The 21,997-nt window shown below is 43.0% G+C and overlaps 1 protein-coding gene and 1 pseudogene across 4 annotated transcripts in view; one reads left to right on the top strand and one right to left on the bottom strand.

Moving 5' to 3' along the window:
• Positions 1 to 21,997, top strand: part of iqsec3a (IQ motif and Sec7 domain ArfGEF 3a) — a 114,905-nt gene that overhangs the window by 44,189 nt on the left and 48,719 nt on the right. For all 4 annotated transcript variants that reach the window (XM_088347133.1, XM_088347132.1, XM_088347134.1 and 1 more), the window contains exons 4-5: positions 4,717 to 5,873; positions 21,019 to 21,180. In XM_088347133.1, the coding sequence (XP_088203259.1) occupies positions 4,717 to 5,873; positions 21,019 to 21,180 (1,319 nt within the window). The remainder of the gene's footprint in view (positions 1 to 4,716; positions 5,874 to 21,018; positions 21,181 to 21,997) is intronic.
• On the bottom strand, positions 3,804 to 3,923 carry LOC148356295 (U2 spliceosomal RNA; annotated as a pseudogene).

Below are 21,997 nucleotides of genomic sequence, written 5' to 3'. Positions count from 1 at the left end.
TCCGATCAATGAGGGTCTAATTGAAAGTGTGGGGCCATACCTTTACTTTGGTGCAGTAACCTCATCATGGACTTAACTTAATTTGTGTACAGTTTGCGTAAACAAATGAAAGGTATGTTTTCCCATATGAACTGAAAAACGACGGAGGTACATTTCAAAAGATTTATTCGATAGAAAGCTGACACACATGAAAAATAGTTGTATTACTGGGGAAGCATGCTTCGAGCAAGTGCAAGGCATGAGAGGTTGATGATTAAAACCATTTGGTTTTAATAATTCTAATAAGTCTTAGCCATGACACTGGATTCTGAGGTAATCACTGGACCTCCAAGAGATCAATTGTGGGCAAAGATTCATCCGCAAATCAATGACGCCAGCTTTTCAGTAACGGTCCAAGACTTAGCATAGGAACTCTCTGTTGTGTAGCGTCCCACTTCTTGCCATTGCATAATCAGCTCATTAATCATGCAGATGGTTCTTCGCTTTGAGTCATCTGCATGAGCACGTACAGCTAATGACCCCTGATTCTCCTCCAGGATGTGTGCTTGGTTTGGCGGTCTTTTGTGTGTCCTGACATCCAGTGCTTATAGCAATGGTTGGTAGCAGACTGATTTTATGTTCTGTAACACTACTTGAGCTCAGATTGTACTCAAAACATGTACATATGTAACCGCGGTGTACTTGTCCCACCAAAGATCCGCATTCACGCTGGACTGGATAATGAGGTTTTTATTACAGTTACTGCAAATGAATGAGTCACAACATTAGCTTTTCTGCTGGCTTTGATCTCTTTGATCTCAGTAGCAGCTCTCTCTGGAAACTGTCCAACAAAGCATATCAAAGAGCTTTCTTTTCAATTTACATAAAATAGATTTTAGAATATCACAATACATTTTTACATCCATTTTAACAAGATACTTTTAACAAGAGATCGTATAGTGGATTTTTTTTTACGTTTACAATGAATTCAACATATTTTTCTTTAGTCTGAATTTTAACCGACATCATCCATTTTAATATATATGAGAAAATAGAAATAAGAACAATAATGAGTATAAAAACGGGTACAATTTACCTGCAAATGAATGAGTCAAAACATTAGCTTTTCTGCTGGCTTTGATTTCTTTGATCTCTACAAGGGGAATTACATTTTAGTAAAACAGAAACAAAACAAAAATAAATCTAAACAGCTTGACAATATCAATCACATTACTGTGCATTTTGAGAGATTTGTCAGCTGGGGTTATAATGTTTCAAATTAACTTCTTTTGTGGAGCACCAAAAAATGTGTCTTACCAGTAGCAGCTCTCTCTGGAAACTGCCAACAAACCCCGCCTCCAGGTCACATGTCAGAAGCCAAAACCAAACCCCACCCCATACCAGCAGGTGGCACTGTTGGACTCATCAATTGCAGGACTCTTAGCTACTCTTCTTGCACTATCGGCACTATGGTAAAATACTATACGTAGCCAATTACAATACAACTTTATTTATATCTGTACATTCAAGGAAACTGTGGGGGTCAGATGCATCGACATTTCGTTCTGTATACACGTGTACTAGAATGACAATAAAGTAGATCTGAATCTGAATCTGATCTGAATCTGAAAAACTATACACATATTTCAGCAGGAATTTCAATGAAACAAAAGTTATTATTACACCCGTTACACATAGAGCAACTCATTCAACAAGAGCATCACTACCTGGCACCCATAAGTCAGACCAGGCAAAGTACTCCAGCTTTAAATGGTCCGCCATCATTGTGAACTTCCTGTAACCTGGCTTTCCTCGCAATCATCCTACACCCAAGCGGCTTTGAGGTCTCTTTTAAAATATCTTTGGTTTTCCTCCCTTTTATCATCCCATATGTATTAACAACTCCTTAGTAACTTTACTATGACCAATGTGTGGGTTCAAATATTCCTTTAAAATCTATTTAGTTGGGCAGGTAGCAACCCAGAACTGCAGATTAAATAAGCACTGAGTGAAGGGAGTCCAAGTAACTGCCCACTCCTAAAGAGGATGGGCATATTTTCCAAACAATTCCTCCAATCCCAACCCCCTGCATTGTACATATGTCATTTTGTCATCTTCGTCTGCTGGAATAGTCTTAATTTGGTGGGTCTAAATGCCAGACTAGTTTTAATCCTCTTTCCTACTTTCCCGATGGATGTAATTCCAATTCTGTCAGACAGACACAAAGATGTCCTCAAATGCTTTCTTTGAAATCCCCGACCCAGTTTACCCGAGGGCCAAAACAGGAACAGAAACTTACAACGATTAATGAAAACACTTTTGTTTTGGACTTTTTTAGTCAAGGGCACCCCTTAAAGTTTCCTTGAGGTATATAACGGTTGGTAATGCTTTGATTCGTCAGATTACTGTTGTCAAAGACAGTCTGAAGATCTGAATATGACTGGGAGTCTTTCATGTGATAAATCATTACCGTATTTTCCGCATTATAAGGCGCACCGGGTTATAGGGCTCACCCCGAAAAAATAGTTTTTGACATACATAAGACGCACCGGATTATAAGGCGCTACAATGGGAACGTGGACAAAACAGTCAGATAGTTCAGTCCAACTTATTAACCCCTTAACATTCCGAAAGCTTGCAAAGACGCAAATACGTGTCGAGAACACGTGCGGATGCGGTGTCCATACGATGTCACTCAAATGCATCGTTCCATCATTCGGAAGGTTAAAGAAATGCATATCTTGTGAAGTCAAGAAATGCCAACCATTCCTTAGTTTCTATTTTCTTTTTCGCTCGCAACTTTATTGTGCATATGACAATAAACACTTGGAATTTAGTTTAATTTAAAAATAGACACTCCATTCCATCCTTTATCTGCACCGCTTATCACAGAAACATCGAGTTCAGTCTGAAACAAGATACAGGGATAATATAAAACCCGGAGTAGCTCACCGAAGTCGTTGTGTTCATAATAATGTGCAGCCAATGTCCTCTTATATCCGTGAGTGTAGTAAATCCAGGAGAATAAAATATTTACAAATACAGAATAGTAAAAAAATGCTTTCTGTATGCCGTCAACCACGTGCTATACGCGTTCATCTTTCTCGGCCAATTGCAGGCTTTGTTTTGCCGTTTAAGCCAATGCCAGCCTGTAAATGATAAAAAGGATCCGCCTCTTGACCTCCGAATAACTTTAGCCAATAGTAATCGATTCAACTGATGATTGACACATCTTTTTCGTCCAATTGCAGGCTTTGTTTTGCCGTTTAAGCCAATGCCAGCCTGTAAATGATAAAAAGGATCCGCCCCTTGACCTCCGAATAACTTTAGCCAATAGTGATCCATTCAAATGATGATTGACACATTGGTTAGCCAATGAAACGCCGGTAAATATATCCCAGCATACACCGCGTACTACTTGGCGTTCGGGGGAAAATCTAGTCGGCGGCTGCAAGTTAGTTGGAAGACTTTGCAAATTAATATTGATCCATATATAAGGCGCACTGTATTATAAGGCGCATGGTCAGCTTTTGAAAAAAATAAAGGCTTTTAGGTGCGCCTTATGGTGCGGAAAATACGGTACTTCTGTTGTTGTAAGTTGTTTAGTCATGGTTATCTTTGCATGTCAAAAAAAATCCTCTTGTAACTTTAATGAGGTTTTAGAGTTGGGGTTTTTAAGGGTTATTGATCTATCTTCGTTATTCATTATCCATTATCCGTTATCGGTCAGTTCATTATACGCTACAAAGCCTAGGAGCCGGGACACTTACTCTCAGCCAAAAGTCTAAGCTAAGGTCCTAGCCCTAAAGCCTTGTTGCGATCATTGCGAATGCACCGTTCCCGGAGGTACTGCAATACCGGGCCGATGCGTGGAGTGGACAGAGCAAGCTCTTATTCCATCTCCGGAATGCAAAAATCAAAAGGCCAAGCTAAGAGCCAGTGTTGTACACAGCTTTGTCCATAGATAGTACACAAATCCAGAACCACATGTCCTTCATTAAAGTCCACAGTCCATAAATCACAGCCGGCGTTGCAACAGAAGAATAATTATCCATTAGGTCTGAACGAGCAAAAGATTGGGAGCTTTCAAAAGATTTGTTGCACAATGTGACTAGACAAGATAAGAGCTTACACTTGGGTGTTTCCAGAGATACACATTCCCTGTTCCAGCTAAGCAAAAGGATTTCATCAAGTGTCTGAACGTCCTCCAGACAATGACGGGTACTACGTGGTGCCTATTGGTTTCCCACAGATTTCCCAAAATCCCCCACAGGCAAGATTACCAGCACATTCTCTCTCTGAGAATTTAAACAACCCCTCGGATGAGTTGGCGGAGATTATTGTTTTTGAGAAAATGAACGCTCTGTACAAGTGCTGTTAGTCCATTACTTATCATGTGTTAGGTCAAAGTAGTCTGTTGGAGCAGATCAGTCCAACTGTTTGGCTTCATGACCTTGCACTTTCCCATTCATCTTCCCATAGACAAGACTCCTTTCATGTTCTTTCCCAACTCCATTATAATTTCTCTTGAGCTTCATCATGTACATCACCAGAGCTAGATACCATAAACTGTGTTAGCGATAGCATCGATCTTCACTGTATTCTTTTTGGGTCGGTTACCAGAATTCATCATAGCTTGGTGTGTTCGACGATTTATATGTTACTTAAAGATCTTGATAACATACCTGTCCTATGTTTATCAGTCATCGTTTTTCCTCTCTGTATTATTTATTCCAGATCGAAATGCTAGAGCACAAATACGGCGGCCACCTCATTTCCCGCCGCGCTGCCTGCAAGATCCAGACCGCCTTCCGTCAGTACCAACTCAGTAAGAACTTTGAGAAGATCCGCAACTCCCTGCTTGAAAGTCGCCTGCCGCGCCGCATTTCCTTACGTAAGGTACGCATGCAGAACACTGAAGGATTTTCAGCTGAGCGGGCTCTGGCAGAAGGCTGCAACGTAGCAGGCATCCCTCTGGTAAGGTCCCCGTCACTACCTGCCACAGTGGGCGGCAGCCTGACCGACTTAGAAGACTCCTTCACAGAGCAAGTCCAGTCCCTGGCAAAATCCATAGACGATGCTCTTAGCAACTGGAGCCTTAAAGCCATGTGTTCACTGCAAGAAGGAGGGGCTTATCAGTTTAGTGCAGCAGGAGCTGGCGGAGAGGGGTGTGGTTTAGGAGACTCAGCCATTCATCAAGCTTCACTGGATCCCAGCGACCTGTCAAAAAGTGCCAGCAAGCTCATGATGGCTTTTCGGGACGTGACGGTCCAAATCGACAGCCAAAACTTCCGCGTTTCGTCTTCCGTCATGGAGTCCGTCACCCTTGGCAGCTGCGATCAGCATGAGGTATCTGCATCCATCGCAAATAATTCTGCACCACGCCCCATCCCGCCTGAAGAACCGCATGCTCCTCCATCAGATGAGCCACTAGATCCTCCTCCACCCCCTCAAGAGCATTCACCTCTCCCAGACGTAGACTTACTTGATCAGGATATGGAGTTCCCGGCTCCCCCTCCTTGCGAGGAAGAGCTCTCAGAGGACTCGTCACCTCCGACAACCCTTGACAAAATGGCTTCCCAGGAGGAGCCGACTGTCGTCGCAACGGCAGAGCCGGAGCTCTCGAATCATCCCCCACCTGTTTCTGAGGGACTCGGGGTTGATCGGAGTAGCTCAGAAATGGCTGACAACAGTTCAGAGCAGATGAGCAGCAGCAGTGCGTCTACGGAAGTCCGCTCGACGTCGGAGGCCTCTTCCAAAGAGGCTTTGCAGGCTATGATCCTCAGTCTGCCACGCTACCACTGTGAAAACCCTGCAAGCTGCAAATCCCCCACACTTTCTACTGATGTCATGAGGAAGCGCCTTTATCGCATCGGCCTCAACCTCTTCAATGTGTAAGTAACTCTACTGTACTTCTGAACTTTACTGTTATCCGCATTAATGATACGACCTGTATGTCAGGGGTCGGGAACAGTGTTCCCTCTAAGCTGCGTGCGTGCGCAATTGCGCACTGCTCGCACATTCTCATCGCACAAGAAAATCGAGCCAGCGCACAAAAATGAGGGCTCAAAATTATTAATTAAGAAGCGACTTGAGTCAAAGTTACAGCGCATGAAGGTAAAAATACACGGGTTCCCCCGACGTTGTGTCCTAAATGCGGTATTTTGAAGTCGAGTCGAAGTAGAATGCAGTTGAGTAAAGTTAGTAGAGTTTGTTGAGAACCGGCTTCTTCGGCTCGGCTCACTAAAAGGAACCGGCTCTTTCGGGTCCTAAACGGCTCCTCAGGTTGTTTTTGCTTCTTTCATCCCAACATGACCAAATATGATGTAGAATTATGCACAACATGACTTAAAGGAAGGGGGGAATAGAACAAAAAAGAAAAAGTACCAAATGAAAAAGTACTGAAAAGCTGAGAAAAAAAGAAACAAAAAGAAGAGAAAAAAGAAAGAAAAAATTTGAAAAAAAACTGAAAAAAAGAAAAGAAAGAAATGTAGGAAAAAAGTAAATAGAGAACCAAAAGAAAAGAGTTACAGCTCGGAAAAAAAACACAATGAGATTTTTTTTCAAGGAATTTAAAAAAAAGTAGAAAAAAAACACGGATGAAAGAAGAAAGAGTTTGTGTTGCATTCAAATAATTTCCAATGATATCAAGTGAATCTTGTTGCCAACATTGTACTTCCACTAAAAAATGTGATTAAGTACAGTTCTGTATCTTACAACCGACTCAATAAGCCCCCAAAAATGTTAATATTATGCGACAAAATATATCAGGAAATAAAAAGAAATGCATATCTTGTGAAAGAATTGTAAGAACAAATGACGTTTGTAGGCCGTACAAACTTTGCATTAGTACATGAGTCAATTCATTCAAAAGAGAAAAATAATTTTGCATGAAGAAGCTGGTCTTTCGAGAAACTCTACTAACTTTACTCAACTTCGTTCTACTTCGACTCGACTTCAAAATACCACATTTAGGACACAACGTCAGGGTAACCCATGTATTTTTACCTTCATGCACTGTAACTTTGACTTAAGTGGCTTCTTAATTAGTAATTTTGAGCCCTGATTTTTGTGCGCCGGCTAGATTTTCTTGTGCGCTGAGAATGTGCGAGCAGTGCGCAATTGCGCACGCGCGCAGTTTAGAGGGAACACTGCCGAGGAGTCACTTGTACTGAAGTGCAGAGTGTGAATACTTCTGCCTCCTTTCATGATTCTTACTTAGAGAGCATCCTCCCTTGCACGGATGGGAACGCGAGGCGGATTAGGGTCATGCAATCTGTCTTAGAAGTTTCTTAAACTGTGCTGTCCATTTCATTTCGGAACTGAAAATGAAATGGAAAAGGCAGACAGAAGTTAAGACTCGTGAAGGACGATCGCAAAGTCGTTCTCACGTGCCGGCGATAGACCTGGGAGACGGGGTGAGCCCATTGGGATAAATTGGGTTGTTACGTGTGTTGCTTTGGTCACTGTACTAAACAAACTTAGTTTTTTTTATTATAGATAGATAGATAGATAGATAGATAGATAGATAGATAGATAGATAGATAGATAGATAGATAGATAGATAGATAGATAGATAGATAGATAGATAGATAGATAGATAGATAGATAGATAGATAGATAGATAGATAGATAATAAAGATATAGCTAGACGGATAGACTAGATCGATAGATAGATAGATAGATAGATAGATAGATAGATAGATAGATAGATAGATAGATAGATAGATTATAAAGATATAGATAGATAGATTATAAAGATATAGATAGATAGATATATAGATTATAAAGATATAGATAGATAGATTATAAAGATATAGATAGATAGATAGATAGATAGATAGATAGATAGATAATAAAGATATAGATAGATGGATAATAAAGACATAGATAAATAGATAGACAGATAGATAGATAGATAGATAGATAATAAAGATATAGATAGACGGATAGATTAGATAGATAGATAGATAGATAGATAGATATATAGATAGATTATAAAGATATAGATAGATAGACAGATTATAAAGATATAGATAGATAGATTATAAAGATATAGATAGATAGATTATAAAAATATAGATAGATAGATAGATAATAAAGATATAGATAGATAGATAATAAAGACATAGATAGATAGATAGATAGATAGATAGATAGATAGATAGATAGATTATAAAGATTGATAGATAGATTGATCTCCCCGTTTGTCTCCAGCTTTGACCTGTTTTCGACCCCAACCGCGTTTGATTTCCTGTCCCGGCTTACGACTCTTTTTGATCCCGACCACTTTTTTTTACTCCTGTCCCGGCTATGGACCTGTTTTTCCGTCCTTGACACCGCCATCTCCCACTCCAGAAGATCCACTTCCGTATTTGGATCAAGAACCAAATGTGTGAGCGGCTTGCTTCCCGTTTCCAGCGAGCACCGGATTATGGGCGCCGCCCTTCCTCTTTCTATCGATAAACTTGTGGTCAACGCTACGCATTTGGGTCCTGATTCCGTTCCGGTCCTGACACACCACTTCGGTACTTTTTGGCTTATCACTTCAGGCTCGACTGTTAACGTCCCAAACCGGGGTTGCCGTGTTGTCACGGCAACACGCCTGTCAAAGCTTCTTGTCGAAATGGATCTCCTGAGATTAAAGACAAGATTTCACAGCGATATTTCCCCCTATTAGGACTCCTCACTCAAATCGAGAAGAGGCAATAAAATGGAGACCCTAAAGCTGATTAACTTAAGCTCCGCAAGCGTGACGAAACAAGAAATGTGGGATGAGGCAGTAGGCGTGTCATTAATAGCAAGCAATTAACACACTTTTGAAGATCACTTTTAAAATGCTTTTTATAAAAAAGTTTACATATTTACTTCAATCTTGATCATTCACTGATATAGTTATACTGCTATTGTCAGGACCAGAACAGAAACAGGACCCACTAGAGCACAGGTGTCAAACAGGCGGCCCGTGGTCGATGTGCCAAAACGGGTCAAGTAGCCCGAGCGGGAGATCGGAGCATGGTCGATGTGCCAAAACGAGTCATGTAGCCGGAGCGGGAGATCGGACAATGGTCCATGTGCCAAAACGGGTCAAGTAGCCAGAGCGGGTGCTCGGAGCGTGGTCGATGTGCCAAAACGGGTCAAGTAGCCAAAGCGGGAGATCGGAGCAATGGTCGATGTGCCAAAACGGGTCAAGTAGCCAAAGCGGGAGATCGGAGCAATGGTCGATGTGCCAAAACAGGTCAAGTAGCCAGAGCAGGAGATCGGACAATGGTCCATGTGCCAAAACGGGGTCAAGTGGCCGGAGCAGGTGATCGGAGCATGGTCGATGTGCCAAAACGGGTCATGTAGCCGGAGCGGGAGATCCGAGCTTGGTCCATGTGCCAAAACGGGTCAAGTAGCCAGAGCGGGTGATTGGAGCATGGTCGATGTGCCAAAACGGGTCAAGTAACCGTAGCGGGAGATCGGAGCGTGGTCGATGTGCCAAAACAGGTCAAGTAGCCAGAGCAGGAGATCGGACAATGGTCCATGTGCCAAAACGGGGTCAAGTGGCCGGAGCAGGTGATCGGAGCATGGTCGATGTGCCAAAACGGGTCAAGTAGCCGGAGCGGGAGATCGGAGCATGGTCGATGTGCCAAAACGAGTCAAGTAGCCAGAGCGGGTGATCGGAGCGTGGTCGATGTGCCAAAACGGGTCAAGTAGCCGGAGCAGGAGATCGGAGTGTGGTCGATGTGCCAAAACGGGTCATGTAGCCGTCGCGGGAGATCGGAGCGTGGTCGGTGGACAGAACGGGTCAAGCAGCCGGGGATGATCAGGAAGTCAGGGACAGAGGAGCAGGATACACGTGAGGACGGGACAGACGGGAGCCAGATTCAAAATAGTGCTTGCCTTGCGTATGCGTAGGTTCGCTGACGGACTGACAAGGAGTGAATGTAGTACTAAGTTTAAATAGGAGGGGAACCAATCAGGCAACAAGCAGCAGCTGGTGCCAAACAAGCGGGCACAGGTGAGGACAATGAATAATCATGACATCCAGGATAAGTCGGCAGTAATGGAACCTGATGCAAGACTATGCAATTTTAACCGCTATTGCTAGATTTTGATTTGTTTTCATTGCATAGATAACAACGTCGTGAACATTGTTTACAACAAGATTAGACACACCACTCTCGGAAAAAAGTGTAATAAAGACTTAAAAGAGGAAAAACAATATAAAAAGGATGTCCGGATAAATAGGCAACACTATTTACGAGGTAAGGGTTTAAGACTGTCCTCGGTTGTAACAATGGTGCAATGAAAAACAGCGCAATAACATTTACCAGCAACACAATCCCAAAATAGCTCAATTACAGTCTTGTGCGCTTGTTTAGGGTGGTGATGGCCCTGGGGGGGGGAAATGTGCTAGTAATCAAGAGCGGAGAGAGGAATCCATTAACCGGATGAGGGATAAGGTTCGGAAACAGATTAATGTGCAACGTGCTCAGCATGAGAAGCGGGAAAGCAAATGTTATCTTTTATTAAATCATCCGTAGTGAAAAAAATGTGGATAAACCCGATTCAATAGATCTCTTATAATTTGAGTTATCATAACTCTTGAAAAGGATTGTCTTACAAACCTTACCTGCTTTTGAATGGGTTCATACACATGCCGTAAAAGCTATCAGCTAGTAACCTCGATCAACCTTTCTGTCAGAACCAGAACAGGAGGAGGACCCAGATGCGTAACGTTTCTCACACAAACTTTATTTAAGGGAATAAGTAAGGCAGAAGTCTGGCGTGGAACAACGGGAAGCCAGAGGTCGACAAGATCGATACCAGTTACACGAGCCGATACCGGACAGATGGGGTGGATACCGGACAGGACGGGATAGACAGGATTGATATAAGGTACAGGAGACTGGAGACGGATATCAGACAGGATGAGACGGACGGGATTGATACCAGACACTGGAGACTGGAGTTCGATGTCAAACAGGGACGATACTCGATACTGGAGATTGTAGCAAAGTATCAGACAGGGCGAAACAGACGGGATCGATACCAGACACTGCAGACTGGAGTCTGATATCAAACAGGATGAGATAGATGGGAACGATACCAGACCCTGGAGACTGGAGACCGGTATCGAACAGGACGAGATGGAAGGGAAAGATACCCGATACTGGAGATTGTAGCAGGGTATCAGACAGGACGAGACAGAAGGGGTCGACACCAAACAATGGAGACCTTAGTCAGATATCAAACAGGGCGAGTTAGACGGGAATGATACCGGACAGGATACACAAGCAGGATACCGGAGAGAGTCAAAACACACGTCTTGCGGGTGCAGAGGTTCGTTGACGGACTGACAAAGGGTGAGTGAGAGCACTCAGCTTGAAAAGGAGGGAAGCCAATCAGTCAACGAGCCGCAGCTGACGCAAAACGGGCGGGGCCAATGGGCAATCGTGACACTTTCGACATCTCTCAATACAAATTTGGATTTTTACCAGTTTCTTCGTCAAGTCAAGTCAAGTCACATTTATTTGTATAGCTTTTAATCACAAGATGTCTCAAAGAACTGCACAGGATTTACAATAAATCCATCTCCTGATCTTAAACCAACATGCAGGCAAGGAAAAACATTATGCAACGATTGTGCATCACTGGCTCCACGAGAATTTTGAAAATTGGATCGGTCGAAGAGGTACGGTAGAGTGGTCGCCCAGGTCGCCTGACCTAAACCCGATGGACTTTTATTTCTGGGGTCACATTAAGCAAATTGTTTATTCAACGAAGATTCGTGATTTGGATCATCTGAAGAGTCGTATTATTGATGCTTGTCAACAAATTGATGGTGATGCTGATTTACTGAATCGTGTCTACAGGAACTTTGAATTTCGTATTGGCTCGAGCATAGCTGCAAACGGCGAACATATCGAGCATTTGTAAGACTTTGAATTTGAATAAATGTTACTACTATAACTTCTTTAATTAACATTGCTGCGTGACTTTGTGGCCACCCTGTAGAACAAAAAAGAAAAAAATACCAACATGAAAATGTAATGAAAAGCTAAGAAAAAAAAATGATGAAATGATCTGCATTTTATATAGCCCTTTTCAAGTCAATGACTTCTCAAAGTGCTTTACAATATGCTCTACATTTCCCAATAGCGGCCTTGCAGCCATGTGAGGCGCTAACCTGCTTAATAATAATAATAATAATAATTTCCTTTGTATTGTCATTCTTTGTAACAATGTACACAGAACAAAATGTCGATACACCTGACCCGTTGTAGCGAGCCGATGCAGCCGCAGCCAACAGAGGGCGCCGCCATTTTACCAATGTTATAAGTTTTAGGTATGACTCGGCCGAGGCGCGAACCAGCGACCTCCCAGTCTCAAAGCGGGCGCCCTACCATCTAGGCTACTGAGCTGGTGTTAATGGGGGGTATTATGGGTTCAGTGTCTTACCCAAGGAAACAAAAGGAAGAGAAAAAGAAGGAACAATTTAGAAAAAAGCCAGAAAAAAAGAAAAGAAAGATGCAAAGGATAAAAGTAGAAAGAGAGCAAAAATAAAAAAGTAACAGCTAGGTAAAAATAAACAAAATGAGATTTTTTTTAAAGGAATTAAAAAAAAAAGAAAAAAACAGGGAAACAGAAGAAAACATTTGTGTTGCATTCAAATCATTTCTAATTATACCAAGTCAATCTTGTTGCAGAAATTGTACTTCCACTAAACAATTTGATTAAATACAGTTCTGTATCGTGCAACCGATTCAATAAACCCCCAAAAATGCGACAAAAGATACCAGGAAAAAAAAGAAGGAAATCTTGTGAAAGAATTGTAAAAACAAATGACGTTTGTAGGCCGTACAGCCTTTGCAATAATACATGAGTCAATTCATTCAAAAGTGAATTTTTTTTTTGCATTGCCGGAAACTCCGCAAAATGTAACGTGATGTCAAGTTTTGGACATGTTTGATAATGACTCAGTTGCCACACTTGGGATTGCTGTTGCTCACTGTTGTTTCAAGCGTTGCTCACCGACTTTGTGTGAAGGCTCAGACCCGTGGAAAATGAGAGGAAACAACATCGATTTTTGAGCATCCGAGTCCCCGGGACCCATCACTTTTCACAGAACACTGCAAGGGCATTTGAAAGTGGCACTCCACATCGAAAATGTTGCTGACCCCTGCTCTATACCTATCCAGAACCATTTTAAATGCTAATATTGATTACCAGGTACTTTGCGTCACCTTGGTAAGTTCGTCACAAGGTGTGAACACACTTTAGGTGTTTAATGAAGAATCATGCGCTGTGTGTTTAAAGAGGAATTAAGTGCTGAAAAGTCTATTTTCAGTTTAAAAGATAAACACACTTCTAATCAAGAGTGCAGGAGCTGTAAAAACAAGAGGCAAATTAAGCTACGGGCTTGTTAGTTCCACCACTCTCGGCCATAATAACAGCAATAGGGTGTCCATCTTAAACAGAGCCTTAAGCTATGGCCTTGCTTTGTTTCTCATTGGGCGACCTGGGCCAATTAAAATTTGTTGGTGATCATCACTCAAGTTTTTGTTTTTTGCGTTTTTAAGCGTCCTTGCAATACTAAGTGTGATCCCTTCTGATCAATCCTCAAATGGTACTCAGCTACTGGGCTGAATGTGGAAAAAACACATTTCTTTGAAACTCTTTCGTCAGTTTGAAATATCATAGATAGCTAGATAGATACTTTATTCATCCCCGCAGAGAAATTCACATTTCCAGCAGCATCCCTGTGCTGAGAAACAATACAATAATAAAGCAAAAAGAATACAATATACAAATACCCAATGTGACGTGCTAATACCCACTGTAGCGTGTTCTATAGAGTATCTAGATAGTGCTACACAGAATACATATTGCAATAAAATTCGGTAATATGCAATGTAGGGGGTGTGGTTTAATGTTTACTCTGCCGGGTGGAGTTAAAGAGCCTCATGGCATGAGGAAGAAAAGATCTCTTCAGCCTTTTTGTGGTATAATGCTGTGTAGTGGATGTGATGAATAATGCACTTGCTGCCAAAAGCAAAATTGATTACGCATCAACGAATCAAGGGAATACTGGTTTTCTAGAGCCACTGTCCTGCTTATTCTGGTTTCTAGATTAACTATATGATTCATGGTGTTGTGGATTAATATCAAAATATACCGTTTACCAAATTGTTCGAATTAGTTATCTGACTCCATTAAACAAACACAACCTACATTCGCCCGACAATTTATGCACGCTCGTTTCCTGAGGGAGAAGATGAACAAGAAAGCCGACATTTTCACACGGGGGCAGATTTAATTTCATTAACAATTTAACTAAGTGTACTCCATCGAAAACGGCCAAATTAGTGTCATTGGCGTCTGTGGGAAGCCTTTTTCTCAAGTCCTTTAGCTCTCTCCTATTGGCCATCTTGGTCGCATAATGGCGTGCCAACTCCTCCCATGGGCGTGCCAAGGAAGCCCCCCCTGGGCTTCACCATCTTGTCGAACAGCGTCGCGATGTCTGGAATACTCAAAACAACACCAAGCGTTTCTACGTCATCAGGGCCTTTCTGCGTCTAGATGTGCTGATTATCTTATCAGCCTTACGTCCCGTTCCCGCCGTTCCTGCAAACAACATTTTCCACCAGGGTGCCCTGACATCGCACCACAGCCCAGCCAGTAAATATCTTTTGCATCAAATGTAATTTGTATTCGATCGTATAAAATCCTTTATAGTCAAATGTATAAAATCCTTCAAAGGTAATCCCAATTTCTTAAACAAAAATGTCAGGAAATAGAACATGTGTTTTGCATAAAATCTACATATATTTCACTTGTATATTCCATTGTTTTTCTGAGATAATGCATTTTGAAGACAGCATGTCTTGTCATTGTCCTCTGAGCTGTGATGTCATCAGAGGAACACAAGCACCCTGGCAAGCCAATCGCCATATCATTTTACATGTTACTTCATCGAAGAAATTTCGAGTGTTTCAAGCGTTGTTTTGGTAGCTTTTGTGGAAAATGCAGAGGCGTTTTTGTCGCAAGTGGAAGCAGTCATGGTACAACGAAGGGTTGGCAGTCAAAAAGGGTCTAACTGGGAAATAAATCCATCAACGGGGATCTAACAAAGACCGCAGCATGGAAGGAAAAATGCATGGCTGGCTGGCTAAAGCACAAACGGTGAAAGCCCAGGCTAACCGAAAACCAACAATGAAGTGGCGACGGTTCTGACAACCAACGCGAAACCAGCTGGGAATAAACAAACCAAGGAACACGGTGAAGTTATGTACTATTTTATACACTGTCTTATCTTACGTAAAGTCAAATATACTTGATCCAAAGTCGGACTTCAGCCTTAAGTGCAACTTTGTCAGACGAGTGTCGGAAACCACACTTTGCGTTGGAATGTGCCTTTTCTTTCATCCTGTGCAGATAACAATAATTTAATTACCTCGCCTGGTGAGGTGGAACTTGTGCCTGGCGACATCCTGTCCGTAGGGCGATGACCTATTACCCTTCTCCCAAGCTTCAAAGGACTATTGGGAAATCTGCATCAATGACGGCGCCGACCAATCAGCCAGAGGCTTGATCATGGGGTGTGGACAGTCCATCCCATGTTGCATAATAAAATATACTATTTTATACACAGTTTTATCTTACGTAAAGTCAAATATACTTGTTCCAAAGTCGGACTTCAGCCTTAAGTGCAACTTGTCAGACGAGTGTCGGAAACCACACTTTGCGTTGGAATGTGCCTTTTCTTTCATCCTGTGCAGATAACAATGATTTAAAATGTGCCTGGCGACATCCTGTCCGTAGGGCGATGACCTATCACCCTTCTCCCAAGCTTCAAAGGACTATTGGGAAATCGGCATCAATAACGGCGCAGACCAATCAGCCAGAGGCTTGATCATGGGGTGTGGACAGTCCATCCCATGTGGCATAAAACCGACAAGCTCCCCTGTTCTCCCGAGCATGATTGTAATTGGAAGAGACAGAGACCTGATTTCTTTAACTATGTGATTCGGCTAAATGAATTGATATGTGGACTACACTCGTCGGTACGGCTAAATCAACTTCTCTGACTTCTGAATATGCTCCAACTGGAAAGAATTAGGAGTAAGATTTCAGTTCAATAAATGTTAAAACCTTACAACGGCAAATTTGTCAAAGTGGCAACGGCTACGGTGATAAACATGAAGCAGACCAAAGGACAGGGAGCTAACGCCAGGCACACCGACGGTAGCCAACGAGCGCCAACTGAGAACAAACAAAATAGGAGAGCCCTCGGCAGCCCCAACAATAACGGGTGAGCTACAAGAGATTAAATCTTAGAGAAGGGAAAAAAACATTTAGGGAAAAAAAAACAATTAGGGAAAAAAAAAAACGTGAATCATAATTTAATGAGCCCCCTGAAAGACCCCCATCCCTCCGGCTAAGGCACCCTTTTTATGCCATTATTTTTACTAGTCTGGCCAACGTGGGAATGTTTTTTCTACCATGTGGTCCCTAAGCTAAAACCCGTCCCACCCCCTGATCTAATTCAACAAAACGAACCAAGCACATTATTCCAACTGCCCACGGCGCGATACCTCATTCACAATATTTGTCACGAGCCAGAAACGGAGACAGGAACCAGTAGCGTTCGTTTACTCAGTTTCAGTGTCGAGCGAGGATAGTCGTAGGCAGCAGGGATACTGGTCGATAGCCGGGACGGGAGAGCAAGGGCGGTATCGAGTCCAGAAAAGAGGTCGGCAACAGGTATCAGGCAGGAAACAGGGCAAAACAGGTCGATGGTCGGGACGGAAGAGCAGGGCAAAAACAGGTCCAGGAACAGGTCGGCGACAGGTAACAGACAGGAGAAAACAGGACAGGAAAATGTCGGAAGGTAGAGAGCTTGCCTAGCTGGGAGCATAGGTTCGCAAACAGTCTGACAGCTTCCTCTTGGAAGCCGGGGGTTTGAAAAGAGTCTTTGAACCAATCAGCGCTCATGTGCCCTGAATCAGGAATCATGACAATATTGATCACCGCTCTTTACCATATTCTGCTGCACAGCCACACTTTGTCTCAAATTTGCCACCCCTCTCTCTCTCTCTCACGGTCATAAATGAAAATTGGCAGGCGGAATCGTCGCGCGTGTCGTGAAAACATCAAGTAATCTGCCAAATTTCTTCAGCGACACAGCCAGGAGAGTGGGCGAGCAGATGCTTTCAGAGCTAGGACCGCTGGCTAGCTCGTGCTGCCATTTGCTTGCATCTGCTGTGTCTGCTCCTCTCTCGGTCTTTATCCTGGCCTGTCCGTTAGAACAGACAGGAACTCTTACATAAAAGGAAATCACAGAGGGAGGGTGACACGGTTCTCGCCCCAGTGTCTCTGATGCCACTTTTCTTGGCAGGTGTCTAATAGCGTTATATTAAATACAGTGGACACCGGGAGACATAATCATTCTCGTATTGATGTAGGAATGGTATTATGAAAAAGTCACAAAGGAATCTTTGGAATTAGTTTTTATTGTCATTGACATCAATGTAGTTATCAAAAGGAGGCCAAAATATTTACAAGCTGTCAGGAACCAGAACAGGATCAGGACCCAAATGCGTGACTTTCTCACACAAGCCTTTTATTTTACGGGAAATGCGGAGTCATGCACGTTAGACAGCGGTCTGGCGTGGAAAGACAGGAAGCCAGAGACGAGACCGATTCCAATTGCCCGAGTTGATATCGGACAGCTGGGGTCGATACCGGACAGGACGGGACAGACAGACAGGATGGATAAGGAAACAGGATATCGAAAAACAGGACAAACAAGACGGGAACGAAAACTAGAGAGAATAATAAACAGGACAAAAATAGACGGGAACAAAACTGGAAACCGATATTAAACAGGACAAAAATAAACGGGAACAACACCGGACTGGAAATACCAACAGGAAAACAGGACTGAGTCAGAACCCACGTCTTGCGGGGCAGAGGTTCATTGACAGACTGACAAAGTAAGAGAGAGCGCACTGAGCTTAAAAAGACTGAAAGCCAATCTGTTCATGAGCCGCAGCTGGCGCCACACGGGCGGGGCCAATTGGGCGCCATGGCAACAGTGACACAAGGTAGTACTTAGTGACTATTTTGGATGTCTGGATAGCTTCACAGTTTACGAATCCCTTAACCGCCGGTGTCATCACTGAACCTTTTATTTTACGGGAAATAGGGAGTCGTGCACGTTAGACAGCGGCCTGGCATGGAAAGACAGGAAGCCAGAGACCGACGAGATTGATTCTTTTTGCCCGAGTTGATATCGGACGGATGGGGTCGATACCGGACAGGACGGGACAGACAGACAGGATAGATAATGAAACAGGATATCGAAAATAAACAGGACAAACAACGAAAACTGGAGAGAATAATAAATAGGACAAAAATAGACGGGAACAGGACCGGGTCAGAACCCACGTCTTGCGGGGCAGAGGTTCGTTCATTGACGGACTGACAAAGTAAGAGAGAGCGCACTGAGCTTAAAAAGAAGGAAAGCCAATCTGTTCATGAGCCGCAGCTGGCGCCACACGGGCGGGGCCAATTGGGCGCCATGGCAACCGTGACACAAGGTAGTACTTAGTGACTATTTTGGATGTCTTGATAGCTTCACAGTTTACGAATCCCTTAACTGCCGGGGTTGTCGCGGAACCACTGAGAAAGCAACTCTGGACAGCTTTCTCCACTGCTGACGATTCCTGGCCTGAGTTTGGGTTGTAGGAGTCGGCACTTGTCCATTCCTTGATGTTGTCTGCCTAGTTCGTTTTCTGTCCTCCTCTTCTTCTGGTCCCCTGGACTGTGCCCTGGAAAATGATCTTAATTATCCTGATGATCTTTTGACAATCGTACCACTGAAGTTTTCGCCTGTGCACAGTTATTAACAATTTTCATAGGTTCCCTCTAATGGTGTTGTACACCATTTAGTCTGTTGCATAGGCTATGTAGTTGAGGACTACAAGTTTCCTGTAAAATCACTTCTCCATAGCCTGGATTTTCTTTTACAGTTTTGCTGTGAGAGTCAAGTCTCATCAACGTAGAGAGGGATAGAAGTAACTAGCACTAGCATGAGTCTTATTTTTTATTTTGTTGCAATGTTCTTGGCTCTCCTTTTGGGTCTAAGTGATGCCCTTAATCCCAAGGAGTCTCAAAGGGCTGAACAGACCACTGATTATTGCAAACTACAGACTATTATTACACAGACCGACTGAAAACGTCTATATTGTATGCCACAGAAGACCTCCCAAAGCACTTTACAATGTGCTTCACACTTACCCCTTCACCCACACTCACACGTGTGATAATTCAGTCATTTATAAATATTTTTGACTCCCATAGACTTCAAATTTTCAATCAGACCACACCATATAGTTTTTCATTTGATTTACCATTGAATAGTCATGGGTTCAATTCCCTGCTCCTTAGAGTTGAATATAGAAGTGTCCTTGTTTCCGCCCGTTTTGTTGATTATTTATTTATATTCCAAATTCCCTGATTTTCTGAATATTTTACAAAATAATTATATGTTTCAAACAATCTTGGCCATAATTTCAGGTTCTGAACCCTCTTGATATGAAAGCTCCGAGATATTTAAATATGATGACAGGTTCAAGCACTTGGAGGTTGTTGGTGATTGTGTTAACACCATGGGGCTTGATTGATTTATGTAGCAACTTTAGCAAGTAACTGTTTATACGATGAAGCATTCACAATTTACTCAATTATCATTTTTCAAATCCACTTCCCCTCTGCGTCTGTTATATTTAGCTTCTGAGATAAAGTTGCATCTGTGCGTAGATTTGGCCCTCTCTTCTACCTGGCAGGCAAAATGCAGCAGCAGGCCAGGTAGGGAGAGGTGCTAAAAGTGTGTCTGTCAGTCACACAACCAGGTACAAACACAGGCATAAACTTAGAGCGTGGCTAAGGGAGCTGGGTGAGAGAGAGACGGCATGCGCTATCTACAGTACACATAGAAGCAGCGACTTGAGGAAATTAGTGGAGGGGGTAATGGATCAATCCCAGGACAATTGTATCGATCCGCTAAGTGTACTTGCTTTGTAAATAGATAGGTAGGTAGGTAGGTAGGTAGAAAGATAGATAGATAGACAGACAGATAGATGGGCGGACAGACAGATGGACGGGCGGACGGACAGACGGACAGACGGACAGACGGACAGACGGACAGACGGACAGACGGACTGATGGACAGACAGACAAATAGATAGATAGATAGATACTTTATTCATTCCCGTAGGGAAATTCACACTTCCAGCAGTATCCTTTTGTTGTTTATTAACAGATTAACAGGATGGCCTCAGGGTGCTGTGTTGTAGTTAGCAACAGCAGAGTGGATGACGTCACACGCTAGGCCAAAAGTTCGACGTCCCTGCAGCTGATCGAAATTTTTGTGCCCAGGGTTACACCACCTCATGTTCACGTAGACTGCTTCCCGCAGGCTTTGTGTCTCTGTCTGCCCTAACAGCGCTGAAGCCGGGTAGCCCCACGTTAGCGTCCGGGATGCTAAACGTGAGCCATGTTTCCGTATAACACGGCAAACTGCACTCCCTGTACCCTTTAATGTTTTTCACCAGCACAGCCAGTTCATCGGTCTTATTTGGTAGAGAGTTCACATTTACCATGATTATGGACGGTACCAAAGCCACTTAGCCTTCACCGTAGCTCCGGCTCTGCAAACACAATAGGGCCCCCTCATCACGCCGGCACGAGAATTCCTCAGGGCAAGGAGTTGATTCCTCGAATAAACGCATTTTTGTGCGTTAAAACCCATAACGATAGGGTAGAAAGTAATCCAAAGTGTAGTTGTCAAACGGGACGAAAAACACAGAAGATAGAAGCAGACGCTTAAAACAATAAATCACAAAAAGAGCGAAATAACACCGAGCTGCTGGAAAGGCTGCCGATCGCGGTGGCGCCTATGATGGTATTCTAAAGGACCTTCATTCCATGTTGAAAATAATTATGCTCCAATCCAGAAACCAACTTTCCCTCTTCTATCTTCAACAGGAATCCCGACAAGGGCCTCCAGTTCCTGATCTCTCGGGGCTTTATCCCGGACACGCCCATCGGTGTGGCCCACTTCTTGCTCCAGAGGAAAGGTCTTAGTCGGCAGATGATCGGCGAATTTCTGGGCAACAGCAAGAAACCCTTCAACAGGGACGTCCTCGAGTAAGTGGACAGCTCCCATTTTGCTCCCTTGGGGATGTTTTTTCGCATTTAACTCATTCAGTGCCAATAATTTATCATAAAACCAGCATCAGGCATTTTAGAGATATTCCAATACCCACAAAAAAACATTAAACGATTACTGATCCGCAAGCCCCTCCAAAATAATATTCTTTCACTTGGAAAAAAATAAATTCTTATCTGAGATCAGGAATAGTGTAATTCCCTGTTATTTTGTACCTCAATGCATCCAGGAGTCTTTAAGGGCTGCAAAGACTTCAGATTATTGCAGACCACAGACTATTAATACACCATTCCCTGATCTAAAACCTACATGAGGGTAAGAGAAAACTCAAAAACCTCAGTCAAGTCAAGTCATGTTTATTTGTAACACCCTTAATCACAAGAAGTCTCAAAGGGCTGCACAGACCACAGATTACTGCAAACCACAGACTATTATTACATAATCCCCGGATCTAAAACCCTCATGAGGGCAAGGAAAAACTCAAAAACCTCAGGATGAGTCAAGACAAGTCATGTTTATTTGTGACACCCTTAATCTCAAGGAGTCTCAAAGGGCTGCACAGACCACAGATTACTACAAACCACAGACTATTCTTCCATCATCCCCTGATCTAAAAACAACAGGAGGGAAAGGAAATACTCAAAAACCTCAACATGAGGAAAATGACAATTAAAAAATACTCTTTCTTTGATACTGGGACATTACGATAATAGAAGAATATAGGTTAAGGGCCTTGAAGACAGATCAGTCAGAACCAGAAGGGAGACTCACCTGCGTTGCGTTTCTTACATGTTT

This window comes from Urocampus carinirostris, chromosome 11 (genome assembly GCF_059441175.1).
Source record: "Urocampus carinirostris isolate Australia breed hairy pipefish chromosome 11, RoL_Ucar_1.0, whole genome shotgun sequence".
NCBI lineage: Eukaryota > Metazoa > Chordata > Actinopteri > Syngnathiformes > Syngnathidae > Urocampus > Urocampus carinirostris.
The sequence above is the reverse complement of the archived record's forward strand: the minus strand, read 5'-3'. Positions and strand labels throughout refer to the sequence as shown.